Genomic DNA, 21291 nt, shown 5'->3' on the forward strand with positions numbered 1-21291 from the left:
GAAACAAATTCATAAGTACAAAAGGGGTTTAAATAATAAATCAGCTTCATAATGAATTCCAAGTGATCAAGGGCTTAGTGAGTTTCATTTAAACCTTATGCATGAGTTTGCCAGTAGTGGGCACCCATGCAACGTAAACAATGACGCACATCCGAGTCCACGAGACGGAGCGAAGTTTGCAAGTGAAGGGCATAATAATTTAGAGTGGAACGCAGCCAATGGCGGATCCGCTTCTTTTCTTCTTCTATCCTTCCGAGTGAATGTCCTGTAAATGACACGACTCAGTGCTGCCCTCTGGCATCTGGCAGTGTATAAAAAAGCAACTGCACTGTGTTGAACTCGTCCATCTGTGGTTGAGTAAGGCTCTGTCGCAAATGTAACCCTAAGCCCTCGCGATCTACCTCAGAGTCCACACTTTTGTGATGTAATGCCACTTCGACTGTTGGGTAGAAGTCTGCTGAGGAGCTCGCGGGCTTGCGGACTCGACAAAAGCATGCATCGAGGGTGCATATAAGCCGCAAACCTATTTGTAGGAGCCTTCGAATTGGGACAGCCTTCGTTGTACCGCTGTGACGCTAACGGCCTTCGAATGCTGCCTCAGTAGGATGCAGTCTATGAATTGGGACAGGGTAAAGCTGCATGATTTAATCATTAAAAGATCGCCATCTCGATTCAAACACCCACATGATCTCATTCATAAATGACAACGATTCGCCTGTGTCTATTAAACCTTTGACAAAATCACACCGGAACATTCAGATCTGCGACAGTGCTGCCGCTGAGCCAGAGAGAGCTGTTGTCATGTATAGGTATGAAACAGCTTCAAAACAAGTCAACCACACAGTATCATTATTTCTGTGTTACAAATATTCATATCACAGAAGAACTGTGATAAAAGTTCGTAGTTTGGATATAAACACTGTCTACGGTAGCTGTCTAAAATAGAGCGATCAAAATCACCTTTTGAAAGTAACATGGCGCTTCAAATGATGATTCTATCAATTACATTGTTTCGCCACCAGGTGGCAACAAGTGACTGTTAAAAAATGTATTTGTCATTCAATCATTCATTCAAGAGATTCGTTCAAAAACGCTGATTCATTCAGTAATGAAACAAGTTAAATCTTTATGAGTGAGTCATTGAATCATTCACTCAAACTGATTTTTTTTAAATAATTAATTCCGATTCATTAAACACTTTAAATGGACTGCAGCAATTAACATTTTGTCAGAACCTCTAATAAATTGCATGTTATTTTGACAGACTCTGTTCAGAATTGTAGGAGAATCATGATCTCTGTTTGAAACAAAAAAATTGTGATTCTCAATTTACCCAGAATTGTGGATAAATTCAGGGCCTATAATTTGAAAGCTGTGCAGACACGACTGTGCACAAAATGGAGCAGAAAGTGATAAATGAAGTATACCCAGGCCTAAAAGTCTTGTGGAAACTTAACAGCCAAATAAAAAGCTCATTCAAAATCATTGATTCAATATTTACCATATGGCTTAACTTTATATCACCAGCAAAATTATAGCAAAATAATCTGTATCACCCATATAAAAACAGAACACATAAGATATTAAAATATCACTTTGAAAGATCCAATTTAAAAATTCAACATTACAAAAGATTTGACCCTTATAAATGAATAAGCAGTACAACTCCTTTCTAAAAAACATTCTAAAGTTCTAAAAAAAAAAAAGTGTATTATTGCTTGTTTGACCTGATAAAAATGATCAAAAATGTCAAGTAGATCCTAAGTGAATTCCTCAGTGGAATGCATGTCATCCACGCCCATATTCTTTCATTAAGAAATAGCGATGGAGAGATAGCATGTGTAAATCATGCCGACTGCCTCTCATACCTGTCCACTTCAGGCCTCAGGCTCTTCTCTCTCTCCAGCATGGCCACGATCAGCTTGCCCCATTCCTTCTCCACGTCATTAGGATGGTAACCTTGAGGGAGCTGGATGCGACCGAACTCCATCCACACCTACATCCCAACAAATAGCAGCGCTTAAGACACCCCTACATGTGTCAAGTACTGTAAATGTAAAAGAAATATGAACAATCAAAAAAACAAACAAAAGATACAAACCTCTAGCATTTTGTAGAGATGCTTGATTTTGGCCTTTTCATTCTCTTTCAGGGGTATTTCATTCTCTTTAAACTGTTGATACTGAGTATAAAGTGCCTGTGAAGTTAAAAACAGTTAGTTAAGACAAAACAAAGCATGCCGAACAGAAGAAACGACAACATACCCACTGCAGAACACCTGTACACTATGCGTCTGCTCTAGGAGAAAGATGGAGCTGCTCCTCGAGTCTTTAATAGTTTTTTAACACGAGTGGGACGCTACCTATTTGCCGTGTAAATCCTCTGAGCGAGTACAGGTACAGTAATTTGCCTCAGGCTCCAATACACTAAGGGATGTTTAATGTTAGCGAGTTAGCAGCTGCTGATCTCTGAAAATACATGTCAGCAAATTTCTGATATCTGACAAATTATTACTTCAAATATATCTCCAATTTAATAAATAACAGTGTAAAATTGGCCTAGGAATGGTACACCACGAAACTTCCCCCCATTGTCTCTCCAAACCTGTATATTTCTCATTTCAAAATAATAGACCCTTTTCAGTTTTTTATATTTTAATTTTTACATAAATTTACATTTCTAACACTATACTTAGTATTATATTACCATTGCATCAAATTACAAAAAACTAGTTAACGCTGCTGTGAGGGTGTATCTAATACAGAGGCTATGGGAGTGACAGTTAAAATGACATCTTTCTCTCTTCTGACTGCCGTTATCAATCGCTCTCTATAAGTGATGAAAACACTATTGTGGAGTTTTTCTTTTGCTATTTGTGCAAATGAAACGCAAAAAATATATTTAATGAAGTCTCTCATTCACCGCTATAATATTTTACCCAACTATGACGACTTCCGCTTCTGAGAAACCCGGAAATGTGAAAAGAGTCTATTAAAAAAATAAATAAGACATTATATTTTGCATAAAAAAAAGAAGGATGAATATGTTATAAGGATGAATATGTTTTTTTTTTTGTTTTTTTTTGTTTTTGCATCATGGCATTATTCATGGTAATTTCATGAAATAGAACTAGTCATTCAGATATGGAAGCTCATTTCTGCTACATAATGGAAAAAAATCATGTTTTGGTAAATCATAATTATGAGATGAAAAGTCAAATTATGCCATACTAAGACATAAAAGTTGAAATTATGATATTAAAAGTTGGAATAATGATATAAAAAGTCGAAATTATGACATAAACATCATAGTTATGAGATATGATAATACTTAATGACACCAGGTCAAAATTATGATTGAAAGTTTACTTTATGACATAAAACATCAAAATTATAAGATAAAGTAGAAATTATGACATACTGAGTCATAATTATGACATACTAAGTCAAATTTTGATTTGTATCATAATTTACAGTCAAAATGATGAGATTTATGAGCATTATGAGAAGTCGACGTTATGACCTGGTGTGTCATAATTATGACATAAAAGTTTAAATTATGACAAAAAATGTCAAAATTATGACATAAGAAGTCATAATTGTGACATACTACATTATAATTATGAGACAATATGACATACTAAGTCATAATTATCACCAGTGTTGGGAAAAGTACTTTTAGAGGTAATGAACTACAATATTGTGTTACTCCGTAAAAAATTAACTAATTGCATTACTTCGTTACTTATTACGGAAAATAGTGTTATGTTATTTTTGCATTACTGTTTTCTCACCTGAGCTTGCTTGTTTCTTATGTAATAATAATAAAAATAAATAAACAAAAAACTATTTTTGGCGAATGTAAAGGCCGTTTTTCACCGAAAGTGAATAAGCCTCAGGCTGAACGAAATGCAAATTCACACGATAAAGTCAAAATGATGACATACTGAGTCATAATTATGAGAAAAGGTTGAAAGTCCAGACTTTATATGTCATTATTTAAACTTTTTAAGTCATAATTTCACCTTTTTATGTCATAATTATGATTTGCAAAAGCATGTTTTTTTATGTGGTGGAAATGAGCTTCCATATTCAGGAAACACACTGAGTAGTCAGGTTTGAAAATATGTTAATTCTTAAAAGCATGATAAAATCGTGAGGCATCTCACCTTAAGTTCCACAGGATTGCTGGGGAAATTTCTGTCTGACATAACAGTCACATTGTGTTTGATCCACTGGCTGAGGTACATCACCATGTTCTGGTATTCCACCCATTTAATGTCCACATCCTGTTTCAGGAACAACATCAACCATCTTAGTCTTTTGATCAAGGTCAATATCTGACTGCAATTCCATGAAATGTGAACACGGCCATACTTCCAACAATATGAGTTTATAGTACATGTCACTTCTTGGCTTTCTAAAAGCATTTCCTTCATATTCTATTCATTTGCTCATTTATTTGAGAATTGCAAGCATGTCTGATCCAAGGTTAATGTGACTTAAATGGTAACCAGTATACTGGTTCTCTTCCTCAGGCAGAATTTTCCTGTTCTGGGAATGACTCCAAAGAATCAACAGATTCCTTAAAAGCTTCTAACTTAGTTCAGTTTCCTGCATAACAAGCCTCAAACTCCTCCAAGACACATGGAATGTTTATGTAATAAAAAAAAAATGTAGACACAAAGTTTATTTTCATATACCAAGACCAATTCACCAGCCCAACCAGCTGAAAAACCTTCTATAGTATGTCAGGCAGATACTGTCATCCTTGAGATGTTTGTGTACTGTCAGCCTGAGTATCCTCAGAGAAGAGTCATGGCTGAAATTAACTTATTTCTGTGATTCAGTCACAGACAGAGATAGACGCAATGACAAGAAATGTCTTTATAGCGCCATCACCACACAGACATCCCGCACTGAACACAGAAGGTTCATTTCAGGTCATTTGTATTTGTAGTGCTTTCAATTAAAACAAACACTTCAGAAAAAAAAGTGTGCTTAATTGTATTGAATGTGCACTTGCAGTGTACTTCAAATATTGAAAGTATATATATATATATATACACACTTTATATAAAACTGTTCTTGCACTTAATATCATATCAATGCAATAAAAGGCCACTCTTTCTTAATACACTCAAGTACACTTTTAAAAAGTGCACTTTGTAATAATGTCAAATTAAAGTTTTACTTTGAAGTACATTTTAAAACATGTTTTAATAATCTTTTCTCATGCTTTAAAGATGTGTTGACAAACATACTAAAGCACATGTAACATACTTGATTATTATTTTAACTATAATGTTATTCAATATTACATTTAAAGTTAATATATTTTAAATATACTAAATTGCAACTGCATTACAAATGTGTAGCTGCAAATATTTTTAAATACATGACATACAAATTTCAGCAGAAATGACATTAAAGTTTACTTTAAATATGTTATACATTTAAATAGATAAATTATTAGAATTAAATAAACTATAAATGTTTGTCAATACATTCAGCAGTCTTTATGAAATTACATATAAAGGTGTACTTAAGTTCTACTTAAGTGGGTTTAGAAATCACTCAAGTTTAGCTAATTGCATTTAATATAAATTTAAACTATAATACACTTTTAATTAACATGGAATTAAGAGTCTGAAAACATTACAACATATTTTACATTCAGTTTGTACTTAAGTATATACTTTTATTTCCGTAATAAGCACTCTTATTAAAAGTGTGCTAAAGTGTACTGCTTTTTTACAAGGGCAGTTACTGCCTGTTATAAATCTGTGATTGTACTTACATTTGCACTGATGCCCTCCATTCCTTCCGGTACTTTCGGGAAGACATCGTATAACGTTGAAACGTATGTAATGACCGACTTCTCATCCGGAGATGACACGTCAACATCTGCTCGAAAGGGCAAACATTTGCATAGTTAAAATGCTACTTTATAAACAGTTTTGTAACAAATATTGATGCTTGTAACCTTTCCTTTCAGAACAATTCACTACAGAAAAAATGTTTACTCTGCTGAGGCCATTGGGTTTGAAATGAATACTATTCTTAGATCCCAGTGTTGTTTTGCAAATGATCATGAAACACCACGAAACTGCAAGGTAAAATGTCTGACATTCAGACTGCAGCTCAGATTCATCGCTCTGGTGACTCACTGTATAGACTGAGGAACCCGTTGTGCTGCATCAGACATCAACATGTCAAAGTTAAACCAATGATGGGTCACTTCAGAAATTTGGTAGAGTTGTGTTAACTAGCAGCTCATTCTCACTCCAAGGAAACAATTACATCTCTGAAGTCTCACACTTCACCACAAGAAACAGAGATACTCTTTGGCGTCATTATTTTGCAATGCTTGGTAACCTCATTGTTTTCAGTGAGAAAATGTTGGCATAATAAGGATGAAATTGTTTTCTAATGACATTGCTATCAAACCTGGCATGTGCGTTTTTAATATAATTTAATTATTTACATTTATAGTCATGCATTTAGCAGACACAACTTTGTCACAGTATCAATAATATTCATAGTGTAGAATTCTAGGTTGATTAGAAAGTCAGACTAGGAAACAAGCTAAATCCGGCTCAGACTTAAGGAGTTTTAGGCCAATTCATCCATGATTTTCCCTACCGACAATCTGAGAAAAAATCTTGTCCAGGACCTTGGTTGTTTCATTAGCATTAAAACATGTTGTTAACATGTTAGCAATATGCTAAAGTGCTAAAACATGCTAATTTAGGCTAGCATTGTGCTAATTTATGCTATCAAATGCTAATTAACGTTAACGATGTGTTAAACCATGTTAACAATGTGTTAATTCATGTTATCAACATCAATGTGCTAAAACATGTTAATTCATGCTAGCAACGTATTAAAACATGTTGTTAGCATGTTAACAATATGGTAATTTATGCTAGCAATGTGCAAAAACATGCTATGTGTTAAAACATGCTAGCAATGTGATAATTCACGTTAGCAATGTGCTAATTCATGCAAGCAATGTGGAAAAACATGCTAATTCATGCTAGCATTGTGCTAATTCATGCTAGCAATAGGCGAATTAATGCTAACAATGTGTTAAAACATGCTAACAGTAGGTGCGTCCCAGTTCGCGTACTTATGCACTATTCTATGATGTTTTTAAGTATAAATAGTGCGAGTAGTGCGTTCACCCTGAAAATTCCTAAAAGAAAAAGTGCACTTTAAATACCCGGATGATGCACTAAATTAACGGAAAAAACTAAGTGTGGAATGTTGGACACTTCATGCAATCAACTGTCGCAGCTTTAATTACGTAGCGGAGGGGGAGGGGGTATCAGAATCTGATGTTAAATGACAAAATAACCTTATGCTATTCACGCACTACATGGATAAGTACATAGTGTACAAGTGCATAGTGTGTCATTTGGGACGCAACTAATGTGCTAATTCATGCTAGCAACATGCTAAAACATGCTAGCAATGTGCTAAAACATGTTAATTCATGCTAGCAATGTGCTACAATCTATCTATCTATCTATCTATCTATCTATCTATCTATCAACAGTCTATCTATCTATCTATCTGTCTGTCTTCTGATAGAGTATACTGCCTTCAAAACTGCTTTAAAACTACTTAAACTTCAAATTATTTCAAACTGAAAACCTCTGAAAACCAAAGCTTTTGTATTTGGATTCAGCTCTCCCTCATTTCTGAGTTTTACCTATGTTACATTTACATGCACAGCCAATAAACTTTGTCTTTTATAATGACTTATTAATGTATTATTTTACTTTTACAGTACCTACATTTAAAAATATTTTTAAACATTTTTACTTTTTTTTTTTTTTATACAAGCAGCATTGTGATAAAAGTACCACATGAATAGGAATGTAATAATGCTAAATGATTCCATTGGTGACCTCCGGCCCAAACATCAACATGTGACACCTTGAAGCCAGGCAGTGTTGAAAATGGTCAATATGGATTAGGACAGTAGAAACTCACCCTCTGGGTCCAGCAGTCGGGCCACACCAAGCTGCTCGGCCACACCAAACGCTTGCTCTAAGTTGGATCTGCTACTTTGTGTTGAAACTCTGCTCATATCGACCAGGTCAGGTCTGAATGAAGACAGAATCGAGACGATATTATCTTATTTCACAATCTCTCCATGTCTGATATCTTTCAGTGACAGATATGTTTTGTATCACACACCAAGATTTTGCTTTAATCAAAATGTTGTTTGATTGATGATGACAGGCATTTTCATTAATGCAAACTGGCCCTGGAGTAACACTGGGTTTGTGTAAATCCCCAAAGGATATCAGTGTCAAAGACTTCACATGTACAGTACTCACTTAATCAAGCCACGCCATTCATTTGAAGCAGCATACAAGGAACAATTATAATTTGCATAGAGAAAAAGAAAGCTATTTTAGGACCGCTAAGAATCTCAATGGTCCCAAAAATAGGCTTCATAATCTTTAAGAAAAATAGAGTTTCTTTCTTTTGATTTTGGGGTGAAATATGACCCAGATTTGCTCTTGGCAGGTTTTGTGAGATTCACTCATAAGGATCATTATCACTACCAAACATTCCCTGACTGACAAGAACAGTGATGGCTAGAAATATCTTTGCACAAAGAAGTAATTATTCAGAATCTAGGTCATCTGTGCGTCTGTTAGGTAAAATGACATTTCATCAAACTATAAAGTGCAGGTTATGACTATGAGGCACAGCAGATCATTCCAAGAATAGAGATCAGAGATAAACATACTTTATAAGTGCAAGAAACAGAGTTCATAACCTATTTTACTTCCATAATGTAACATTTTATTTCAGAGTGAAACAGGATATTCTGTTTTAAAGAAGGCCAAGACTAGGGTTGTCACTGTACTAAAATTTTAGTAGTCAGTTCCAACAGGGGTGGAACCAGACATTGCGTGCATTTTGAGAGTTCAAATTTAGAAGCTCCAACCCATGTTCAGTGTGCAAAAAGAAAAAAGTCTGAGCATTGACTTGTACCTGAACTTTAAACCTCTTTTTAAATACCTTCTCTACATTACATTCAAACTGGTGTTTTAGGAAGCCAAAAGATTCAGGGCTGGAGCCCCAAAATCCACCCCCTCACTCCACCCCTGGGTACCAATACCAGTCAAAAAGAGTATTATCCATCTGTAACTGGATTGAATGGTGAAAAATGGTGAAAAAATTGTGGAAAATGTCAATTTGACATTTTGATGCACTATAAACAATATGAGAAAGAACCTGTTGTTTTTTTGCCTTTAAATCAATTCAATTCAATTCACAAACTGAAATTCTGTCATTTATTTACTCACCCTTTAAAACATGGAATCAGATGCAAACCTATAAAAAAGACATGCATATGGATATTCTGTGGGCTGTTACCTGTACTTATGAATAATAGCATTGAACAGTCGTCCATCCCTCCACGAGGTAGTGAAGTTGTCACAGCGGACACCTACATAGCCTTCAGTCATCTGCTGGGACCACAGCAGAAGCCTCTCCTTGGCTGTCATGTCCTCGGACTCTCCTGTCACATGGATGTCCGAGATCTGCAGGCAGGGAAGATGACGTTTTTGTTAATATTGTTAAGGACCTGTGTTATAACATAGATACGTGGCCTCTTCTCAAACCTAGTCATATTCAGCAATCTGTAAAAAAAAAAAAGGTCATTTTGTAACACAATTCTTAAACGGTTTTAAAAACAATTGTTATATAACAGAATTACACTTTACTTTTTAAATTAATGTGCATGACATCATAAAGTGTACCCATTAAGCCCATGTACCCTTTAAGCCCACTTTTAACTCTGAAGTCAAATTAAACAAAAGAGCAAATCATATTTTATGCTGCTTATTTACAAATCCAGTGATTTGTTACTTCCCTGACATTTTTTATTGCATACCAATCACATTTGGCAAAGTTGAGTTAGCCCCACTCATGTGCATGCTGTCTCAGGGGACCTCACACAAACACACCCAAAAACCCTTCAGAAATCAACACATTTCCACAATTTTCAGCCATTTCTTTGGCAAGTACATTTATATGTCAAATAAGAGATAAATGTATTGTTTTTTGTATATGAACAAATAGTACTTTATCATTTTAGATCATTTTCCTTTAAATGGAAAGATGAGTTTTATTAGCTTGTGCACGAAGCTAATCTCAGGGTCAAACCATTAGCTTTACTGAAAGATAGAAAGCCAAATAATTAAGCATGTGAACTACCAAGACTAAATGTTTTGTGATTCATTTTACATTAATTTACAAATAATAAATTGTTTTGTAGAACAGATTATTTTCATAAATTAACTTTTTTTTAAGATGGGCTTAAATGGTACAGCGCCACAAAACGAATGCAAACTACAGCCAACTCAAGCTAAACTCAAATGAAAAAATCTTAACATTTCTCGATGTGGACACAATGAAAATTACTATAATGCTTAGTCCACATTATATTTAAGCTCCATGCATGACTTTGTAAACCTATCTTATATTTTTAAAGGAAAACATTGTCATTACTCACTGTGGTACCATTTAAGCCCACCTTATGTGTTTCAATGAGGAATCCCTCTTATTACAAACTTTTATCAATTTTCTGAGTGAAAGTGTTTAATGATAACATTTTTTGTGTACTTTTACCTTACTTACCTTTTACCTTAACTTACCTTACTTACTACTTTAATTTACAACTATATTTAGATAGGCCTACAAATTACACACATTAATTCAATTGAGACAGAGCCTGTTTTGTCCTAAAGTTCCTTATATATAACCGGACATAACTCTGGAGCCAAGCCAAGTTAAGGCTCCATACTCCTGGAGTGGGGGGCCCACTAGGAGACCCCTGTAAGCCCAGAGTATGGAGCCCCAACTCAGCTTGGCTCCCGAGATACACCCGGTCAAACTTCCAGCTTGACTCCAGCTACAACTCCAGAGTCAAGCTGATCCAGCCTGGACCCCCAGCCACTAACACCTACCCATCCCACCCATTGCTCAAATCAAACATTAGTAAAAGGACTTTTTTAAATACTTTCCTGCCACTGAATAAATATATTGATGTTTTACGTCTTTAAAACCAATAGATTTTTATATTTTGTGAATCAATTATGGTGTGGGCTTATTTGGAACACATGCAGGCTTAAATGGTGCCAAAGTTAAATTAAGCCCATGCCAGACTTCTGCTTAATTTTATATTCTAAAATGTACATCAGCTAACTTATAAATTTTCAAATGAGAGATAAATCTTGCATTTTAAAAAATTAATTTTCTTATAAACCATGTCAATATCTATGAAAAACACCTAAACTTTGATTTTAGTGGACTTAATGGGTACACTTACCCCTATTTTTGCCATAATGTAATGTCAAAACTGTTCTGCAAATAATCTAGGAAAATTATTCTAAACTCTAGAGTTTAAAATTAAGAATAAATAAAGATGCTTATATAATGCACATACTGATTTTTTTGCGCACCTCAATTGTTGTGTTTTAAGAACATCGGTCTTTATGATTATGACTGTGAACACAAAGCACGGCAAGACTTCATCAGCAAAGAAAAATAAAGGGGAAAAACCGAAAATGAATGACAGAGTCCATCGAACACCAAGAAGGATTGTGTCCAAACAACACATCAATGACAGCCAACATCAACATGAAAGAGCTGTGCTAAAAATCTAATCTCATACACCAATGCAAAAATGTGAAAAAGATGGTGTTATGATCATAAAACCTGGACAGGTGAAGCACCAGAATGAACGTCATCATCTGCGTTTCCCAAAAGCATCATAAGCTTAAGTTGATTGTAGAGACCATTGGTGACATTTTGGGAAATGCAGCCCTTGTCAGTTTAATCATCTGACTTGAATATTATTCAACTACTGATGGCAGTTTTGGAGCAAACAGTGAGAAACAGATTCCCTCCTTCAACATCTCTGAAGAAACTGGCAGATGTTCTGATAGACAACATTCAAAAGCTGTATTATTCTATTCTAATAAAGTTGAAAGCTGTATTAAGGGCCTACTTCCTTGTTCACATTATTGTGTCCAACCCTTGTCAATTGTGTTAAATTACAACAAAAGACCTATTCATATAAATATTAGCAAATATCTGTAATTTGTCCTTTTTTAAATGGCTGTTTCAGCATTGAGGCTCAGCTGGTGCAAGTAGAAAGTCTGAATCATGTGACATTTGATCAGTGATTCACCAGCACATTTTGGTTGCTCTGTTTCTTCATTTAGAGATATTTATAGTAGTCTCCATGTAGGCAATAAATCATATTAAATGTATTTTCAATATAGCAGTGAAATACACTGATGCTGACTAATGAACAGTGACCGCTAACGTAGACGTGTCCACTGACCATTAGACTTCACATTACAAAAAAAGAAGAATTTTCACCTCTAAAATCAAATGCCTTGAGCAAAAGGCAAGCCAACGCCTACAGATTTAAGGAAACACATTATACCAAAACATATAAAATCCAGCAGCTTAACAATCATTTACAGATTGATAAGTGTATAATATGTGTACGTGCTGACACTGAAGTAAACTGAAAGGAATCTGCCGGCCGGCCGCAGTGTAATTATAGCTTGTCGGAAGAGAGCAGAGCGCATGGTGTTTAGACTGTGGGTGTGGAAAGACTGAGCTATTAAACCAAGAACCAAACACACCAAAACATGCCAACTCTGACTAAACACTGCCATGAATGATAATATTATGGAAACTCTGTGTCGTTCATTATAAAATGACTAGTGTCTAGATTTTAGATGCTAATTGCTCAATATATCTAGTTAAAATAAAGAATATAGTAACAGCCATGACACAAAGTAACTGTTACTAGTTATATCGCAATGCAACATAAAGGTCAACTATCACCCTTAGTTTATTTTAGTGGAATAAACTAAATTCATTTGCTTGTCTCCTATAGCATTCCAGTGGCGCTAATAACGCCATATTAATGGCTTTGATTCCCAGGGAATGCAAGTACTGCTCAAATGTATACTTTCAATGCAATGTAAATCAATTGGAATAAAAGCGTCTGCCAAATGCATGAAAGTAAATGTACTTGGCTTAAATATTTCTATTATGTAGTAAGCATTTTATAATAAAACAAAACATGAAGGCACTCAAGGCTGCTGTATAGGTAGGTACATTCACGCCATGTCACACCATAACTTGAAAAAGCATTCACGTCCTTGTCATAAAACAACTGAATTTCTTGAGAGTCCCGACCTGTACCACTTGACCACTGCAACATCATACAAAAACACACAAAGTAGTAGTAGCTTCAGGCCCCTGTCAGTGCATCCATAAAAACCCCAAAATGTCCCCCAACCCCTTAATCTGTTCTTTCAGAGCAGTTACATTGTCAACAAACAACAGTGAGCTGGAACAGTGATACAATAAAAAAGAAGAAAACTACGAACAATAAGACAAATACAATAGATACAAAAAGATACAAATTAAATAAACAATTTAGCCTACTGTACAGAATTTGAATAAAGTAATCAAATGTAAAAATAAAACACTGCATAGTCTTCACTGTATGGAAGACATATTTTCCATTTGTGCTGGTGGACAACAGCAAAACAAACGGCCTGCACCAAAACTTCAGCTCTGGTCGCGTCGCAGGGAAACGCATTTTTCTGTTGTAGCACTGAGGAAACGAGCACCTATACAACCAATGTCTCAATACATAGGTAATGAGACAGAAGTAACAGAAGTGATGCTTCCTCACGCATAATACCGCAATTATAAACTTATGTGCAGAGATTGGACTGAACGAGGTCTTTCTCATGAATAAATGCAGAGAAGCGCTCAGAACCCTGTGGCATAGATTCGCCCCCGTAAGCCTATCTACACACTTTGTGACGTAGCTTCGACTTTGCTTTTCAAACCGGAAGTACAAAATTGCTCTGAAAAATGCAAAAATAACCAATTTCCACTTGTTGATAAACTAGTTTTCAGTGACATGCAACCTGTACATATCAGTTCACATCTCAAAAAATGTGTTCTGGGGTTTCATGAGCCTTTAAATGACAGACAGCAGCAGGTTTATTAGGCTGCTGTCACTTTAAGACCAAATGCACAGATCTGTTATATACTGACAAGCATTTGATTACCTTCCCAACTGTTTATGTTCACTAAAGACATAATTGAATGCGTTTACTCCCCAAGATGGACATATTTTTGTGCGTATTTGTCAGTTTAAGCACACACCCAAAGCCCAAAGCAACCTATACTTGTCCACGTTTCATGGAGCGCGCACACAGAAAGCCGCCTTCGCAGCTCAATACACTGTTTTTTAGTATCGACCAAGTCCAACGGGTGATTGTATATTACGACAGTCACGTTACATGATTTGACTGATTTGGATGTTACGTAGGAAGGGCGACAGCGCACTGTTTTGAAGAAAAGGAACAGAATGTGACATCATGTTTTCAAAAACCAGCCAAATTCAAAAACGAAAGTAAAACTATTAATAACACAGTCATTAAAAATTGGTAGATGGGGGCCCTCCACAACTAAATGGTGTATGATGTGCAGCGGACTTTATAGTTTATGTAATGTCATTTGCATTGTATCATTGCATCATAAATGGCATCTCAAATGTTGAAAGATGCTGATATTACCTCCTGGTGTTTAGTAGAACCGAGTTTAAGATCTTGTTGGACAGTATCCAAAGAAGCCTGGGAAACTAACTCTCCCGAGCAAGTGTAGGCCCTCCTCCGCTTCCTGTGCACTTGAGTGTCCCATATAATTTTGGAGAACCCTTCCATGTTTTCCAGCTGATGATCTACACTGCTCCTCGCCAGGGGGCCTTTTCCTCTCAGTGTCTGGAGCATATGCTCCACCGCTCCAAAACTAACCGCCCTCCTCAACTGTCTCCGCAAAAGTTTCTTTTCCAAAAGCCCATCCTTTGAGGCGATGTTTCTGGAGCACTTGGTAACCCCATGTAGATTATGCTCAGCAGTGGGTCTGCTTTTGTCCTTATTTATCTGATGAGTACCTGGCCTTCTACCGGTTTTACCTCGGAGGACTGGGACTTCTCCAACATAGACCCCATGGCTGATACTGTGCTGCCGGGGCCTTGGAACCTCGTCTTGCTCCGAGTTCAATGTACCAACCTGATTGAGAGAATTACTACTGGATGTGGCATGATCCAAGTCATCGGTCTTACAGCTCTCAGTTCCATGGCTTCTTAAAGAGTCAGTGGCATTAAAATCTGCTGACTTTCTCTTTTTCCTCCTTTGAAAGTATCTGCGTCCTCTGAGCTCCTTTGGTGCGGGGCTGATTGGGGCTTTCGTGGGATCAACATAACTCTCCTCCTTGGAGCCCCTCACGCATCCACACATATTACCCATGGCGGCTTCTCATGCTAATAAGGCTCCCCATCAAGAAAGTTTCACTCCTTCCTGCCAGCTGTAAACAAGTTCAGCAAGTTCATGAGTTCCTTATCCCGGGAAGTATCAGCCATCTTTTCCCCTGCAAGTGTTTAGGTCCGAAGGTGATGTCAGACAAATCAGCAGTAGTCCAATATCCAGAGCAGTACGGATGATGTGAATCCCTCTGAGACTCCGCAGAGGACCGAGACACTCCACATAAACTTCTGTTTCCTGTATTGCACGTTCTCGCTGCACAGCCCGGCCCTTTCTTCTCACGCTGCCAACACACTGAAGTCTCAATGACCTTTGAAACGGCACCCTTTGCCCTGATCCTCCAGAACAAACACTATACAGATCGAGGCGCTCGGCAAGAGACACAAACTAACTCTAGCTCTCTGTCACAGCTGAGGAAACGTCACAGTCCTCATGTGATATGTAAACACAGCCACCCCCAGAGCCCTGCTGGTGTTGAGTTTCCAGAGGCTGAATGTCCTTAGTGGTCGGAGGCTGGAGAGAGAGAGGGGGAAAGGGGAGGGGAGTGGGACATACTCTCATCTGATCCCTGATGGCTTCTGGTAACTGTGGGCTGCGTGTGAAAGCTCTGCTCAGCAAGTTGAGCCATTCAAATAGGACGTACCAGGCTGAGAGAGTCATGGCCTGTCATGTGGCCTTTTAAAATAACAGGACAATGTGGCTGGCTCGACAAACATGGCAAACTGTGCTGCCCCACACGACAAAGCTCTCTATTTGCTCTTTAATCTTGCTCAAAACAAGAGCAAAGCTTTGAAAAGGATCAAGTCCAACACTTAAAGCAAACAAAGATAGGCAGTGGTCATAGATATGGAAGATGATAACTTATATTAACTATATAAACTTGCTTGGGTGAATGTTCAATCATCTCAGTTGTATAGTTGTAAAATATAATTAGCTTCTACAACAAGTTATTGAACAAACAATCATTTAAAGTTAATTAAGGTTATTTGCATTATTAGAGTAAATTGTTTTAGGGAACCCACACAAGATGTGCTAATACTTTTGCCACATCTCACCACCATAACATCTCACACACTTGAGAATGGATGCCTTAGAAACTTCCTAGAAAATTGTAGTAACCATGCAGCAACATGCTACATACCGCTTTAGCAATAGGGGTGTAATGGTACACAAAAAGGGAAAACAGGTCTGAAATGCAATTTAAGCTGCACATGAGGGAAAATTAGTTTGTAGTGTTTAGTATAAAGCATGTCTCACTCTTCTAGGACAACTTGGATTGTGTACTTCAGATGTGTTCGCAACATCAAAGTGTATCATTGTCCACACCCAGAAGCTCCACACGTGCAGTGGTTAAAACAATGCTGCACTCATCCGATACACAAGTGTGCTGAACCGAAAGACAAGTAACCAATAAATTTCAGAATGAATATGTTTAAAGTTACACCCCTACTTAGCACCCATATAGCAAAATTCTAGCACCATGACTGTGCCCTTTTATGGATGAACATAAAATCGCATGTCGCTGGTGGAGTAGAAGTAGGTTTTTTTTTTTTTTCTTTTTTTTTTCTTACACCAGTTGCGCTTCGGCACTGCTCTTCTTCACGGATGAATCGAGGAGTCACCATGGGTAACGATGATCACCAATCAGAGTGGATCGGTCATGCTGCATCCCAGATGCACTGACAGTAAAAAAGTGCTTCCAACAAAGCAAATAACAGAAATAAATGGCATCTGAGCAAGTATCATATCTGCTGATCATATTTTGGCACAAGCTCTGTCACTTTCCCTTTATGGATGCAGACGCTTCTCACTTCTCAGACTCTTCACAGATTTTTTGTTTTGACAGTGAGTGATTCCCCAAAGGTCAGCAAGGCCTGCCGCTTAGAACTGCCCATGTTAAATGGTAGCTAGCTGACTAGTCTGTGCAAACACATAGCCACATGCTACTGTACAAACACTCCTCAGCACCCAGCGTGATGTACTGTAGTAGCCACATGATGTAAACACAAACAAACGTATAAAGCGGGGGTATTCAATTAAAGTTCCAAGAGGTCCCGTCTCTATATTTCCTTCCCAGCAGAGGTCCAGACAATACTTTTTTGGATCAGTTATACATTTCCATCGGGGCAGCCGAAGTACTTTGTAAAAGAAAAAATCTTACACACTCAAAATAGTCATCAAAGATGAGAATATTGGAACCCGAGAGCCAAAGCAGTGATGTCTATGAATTTTTACCAATATTTACTAAAAAAAAAGTAAATATTTCTCCCAACTGGATATGAGTATAGAAGGTTAGATCAGATGTTTTATCAGGCTACACTTTTTTTTTTTTTTTTACATTTAGACACCTACAGGACGTGTATGGCACAGAGAAGGCCTTGGGAGTGAGAAAACATACTGGGGTGCAGGGTTTACCTCTTAAGAAAAGTATGGGCCATTTTTATATTTTAAGATAAGAAAAAAAAAAATTGTCTTCCCTTGCCATCTCTAAATAATTTTCCAAATTATAACATTGTTTATTATGAAATGCTCTTAATATGCTGATTAATAATGCTAAATATGGTGAAAAACTGGTACTGGTGTCACAAACCAGTTTAGTTAAACGGTCGGATCTAAGGCAGATAAAAATGGGAATTGTATTTTTCTGCTCACCGTGTTTCTGCTGTTGTTAAAATAACCGCGTCATCTGCAGCTCTTAATGCAACGTTTTACATCTTTATCAGGAGAAAGCAATGTGAATGGAGCAGTAAGAGCCTTAATGAAGCGTGTTTGGCTCTAAATGAAAATATTAGAGGATTTAGTGCCAAAAGATCATTACAGTAAATGACCCTGAGCACTTGTGGTGTGAACAGCTCCTTTGTTTTGACGCGCTGCTCACTTTAATCTGTAGAAACGGTAAAATGGTGCAATTATGTCCCACGGTCCAGATGAAACTAATGCCAAGGTCCGGAACCGGCCATTTGAATACCACTGGTATAAAGCAAACATTTCCAACCAAATCTAAACTCAAAATTTAAATCAGTATTCCTTACTGGCTTAACGTACTGAATCGGAGTAAGGCAGGTTTGAACATGTTTTTAGGTACTTGCTCAGTAATGCAATTGTGTTCATGTTTGACCAAAAAATATCAAATATCATGTTGTTGTTGCATATTGTGGCTAGAGGACATGTTCATACATCCTCAATACACCCTTCATTCATGGACTTCAAAGCATGTTCACAAGGCAAAAACATCAATCAAAAGCTTCTAAAACAACATAATGGCTAATGCCAGCCTGATTCAGAACTGAATGTCTTTGATCGCATGTTTAAACAGACAGTATTCAGATGCCAGCTGTGGATATTGTATAAATGAATAACTGCGTTCTTTAACATCTTTAATTTCCTAAAGAGCCGCAAACAACAGATGTAAACGTAGTGAATTGTGATATTTAATTTGTTGGAAACTGATTCAAAACAGGATACTTCCAAAGAAGAGACCGGAGGGCAAAAGAAAATATGAACACGGTTCAAAAATCAGCCCTGAGAGACTAATGTCTGAGCAGAGGCATCAAAAACAACTCTACGTACCCTCCAACCGCAGATCATGAGGGAACAGGCCGCATGCCCAACGGCTCGCGTGAGAGTGACAGCGGCAGGTGCTTCTGCATGTCCCCACGCTACCTGTCAGCAAGTTTTATGAACCCAAGCATTATTTAACACATTCTTCGGCTATGCCCCAGAAATGGATTTTTAGGCTTGTTTTGTATGCCTTCAGCCCATTGAGGGCTGTCAGGGAGGCTGGGCCAGCATGGTTGCGGTGAAGTTGTTGTAGCACGTCATTCTTGCATGTTAAAGATGTGAATTAGGAAGAGCTGTGATGGTTTGGGTTCGAATCGAGACTCGGTTCGACTAACATTCTTCACTCATAACATCATCTCGAAGCGAACGTGCAGCTGAGCCAAGGATATTAATAATCTGCCGCTGTGAAGGTGGGACAGTGTTCAAAATCAGTAGGGGATATTCGCACTGGATTCGTGTTGGCAGAGGAATTAAACCAATCACAGGAGTCCCGAGACGCATTTTACAACTTTGAAAAGCAAGAGCGTGTCCTCTCCGCCTCAGTCTTATATACTGTACATTTGATGCGGAGAAGGTTTCACAAGCTCAGACCTGCAAATGCGCAGCTGCAGTAAAACCTCTGCGTGACCTCTGTGTGTGGCAGCTAAAGCACAAATCCCTCAGACTCCAGATCACGGAGCCAGAAATACTGCAGGACTACTAAGAGTCAGAGTTTTAGAAAAGCATGTCGCAAGCACAAAATGCATACATCATCTGCACCCGCACAGGATGGCATCAGCACTTGAATTTTAAGAAATAAAACTCTTGCACCATGAAAAGCACAGACATATATATATCACAAGGAATGAAAAAGCTGATGAAAATACAAATGCATTTTTACAAATCTGAATAACTGAGTAAAAGATACAAGACAGATCTTGTGTATGTAATGACACAATTATTTTCCAGCTACTGCATGTTGATACTAAAATGATGACCTTAGTAAGTCAATCTAGTTGTAGTAAATCAATCCATGTAGTTACTGAGAAAAATCACATAATTGAAGTTTCATTAAAACAGGGGAAATGTTCCTGCATGAAAGAGCATTACAGGAAACGAACAAGAATCAGACTGGGCCTGAGTGTTTGAGAGAACATGTTGTGCCGACTGACAGATACACCCAAACAAACAGAGCTCACTGCACTCCACCTACAGCCAAACAATAATTACACTAGAGGAGGGAAATGAAGACAAACTTTGAGCCTTGGCTTGATGAAGCCTTGCCTGAAGATTATTTATGGACTTGTGTAATTGGGCAGTTTGAAGAAAGAAATTGAAGGCTGAAAGCTATGTGGTTGCAAGGGGGTTCAGAACTTACTGGGTTGCTGCTAAGGTGTTCTAGGTGGTTGTTAAGGTGTTGCTAGATAGTTGCTAAGGTGTTCTGAGTGCTTTCTAGGGCATTGTTAGGCAGTTGCCTAACAAAACTACTAAAATGTTGTAAGTGGTTTAAAGCATTGCTAGGTGGTTATGCTAGGCAGTTACTAAGATGTTCTGAATGGCTGAAAGGTGTTACTAGGTGGTTGTTAGCATGTTTTGGTTTCTAGGCAGTTGCAAAGGTGTTTTGAGTGGTTTCTAGGGCATTGTTAGGCAGTTGCTAAGATGTTGTAAGTGGTTTAAAGCATTACTAGGTGGTGGCTAGGCAGTTACAAGGTGGTTACTAAGATGTTCTAAATGGTTAATAGGGTGTTGCTAGGTGGTTTTTAGCGTGTTTTGGTTTCTAGGCAGTTGCAAATGTGTTTTGAGTGATTTCTAGGACATTGTTAGGCAGTTACTAAGGTGTTTTAGGTGGTTGTTAGGGTGTTGCTAGGTAATTTCAAAGGTGTTCTGAGTGCTTTCTAGGGCACTGTTATGCAGTTGCTAAGGTGTTGTAAGTCATTTATGGCATTGCTAGGTGGTCGCTAGGCAGTTACTAAGAAAATGGTTGATAGGGTGTTGCTAGGTGGTTGTTAGTGTGTTTTGGTTTCTAGGCAGTTGCAAGGAGGATTAAAACTTACTAGGATGTTGATAGGCAGTTGCTAAGGTGTTCTAGGTGGTTGTTAAGGTGTTGCTAGGTAGTTGCTGAGGTGTTCTAAGTGCTTTCTGGGGCATTGTTAGTTGCCAAGGGCTGTAAGTGGTTAAAGGCACTGCTAGGTGGTTGCTAAGCAGTTCCCAACAAACACTGGTTGGTAAAAATATGTAACACAGAACATTTCCTAAAAATGCATTCAGATACGTTTGTACATGTCTATAATTCTCTGGGGTTGCATGTATAATTGTTACTTTGACTTTTAGCTATGTGTAGTTCAATATATAAT

At 37.5% G+C, this 21291-nt stretch overlaps 1 protein-coding gene across 6 annotated transcripts in view; it reads right to left on the reverse strand.

The window, feature by feature from the left end:
* The window catches only part of dst (dystonin), a 197254-nt gene that overhangs the window by 112703 nt on the left and 63260 nt on the right, over nucleotides 1–21291 (reverse strand). For all 6 annotated transcript variants that reach the window (XM_051916336.1, XM_051916339.1, XM_051916338.1 and 3 more), the window contains 6 exons: nucleotides 9402–9568; nucleotides 8001–8113; nucleotides 5800–5906; nucleotides 4169–4288; nucleotides 2102–2197; nucleotides 1869–1996 (listed from right to left, as the gene is read on the reverse strand). In XM_051916336.1, coding sequence (XP_051772296.1) covers nucleotides 1869–1996; nucleotides 2102–2197; nucleotides 4169–4288; nucleotides 5800–5906; nucleotides 8001–8113; nucleotides 9402–9568 — 731 coding nt within the window. The remainder of the gene's footprint in view (nucleotides 1–1868; nucleotides 1997–2101; nucleotides 2198–4168; nucleotides 4289–5799; nucleotides 5907–8000; nucleotides 8114–9401; nucleotides 9569–21291) is intronic.

The sequence above is a fragment of the Ctenopharyngodon idella genome, chromosome 13 (assembly GCF_019924925.1).
Source record: "Ctenopharyngodon idella isolate HZGC_01 chromosome 13, HZGC01, whole genome shotgun sequence".
NCBI classification, from domain to species: domain Eukaryota; kingdom Metazoa; phylum Chordata; class Actinopteri; order Cypriniformes; family Xenocyprididae; genus Ctenopharyngodon; species Ctenopharyngodon idella.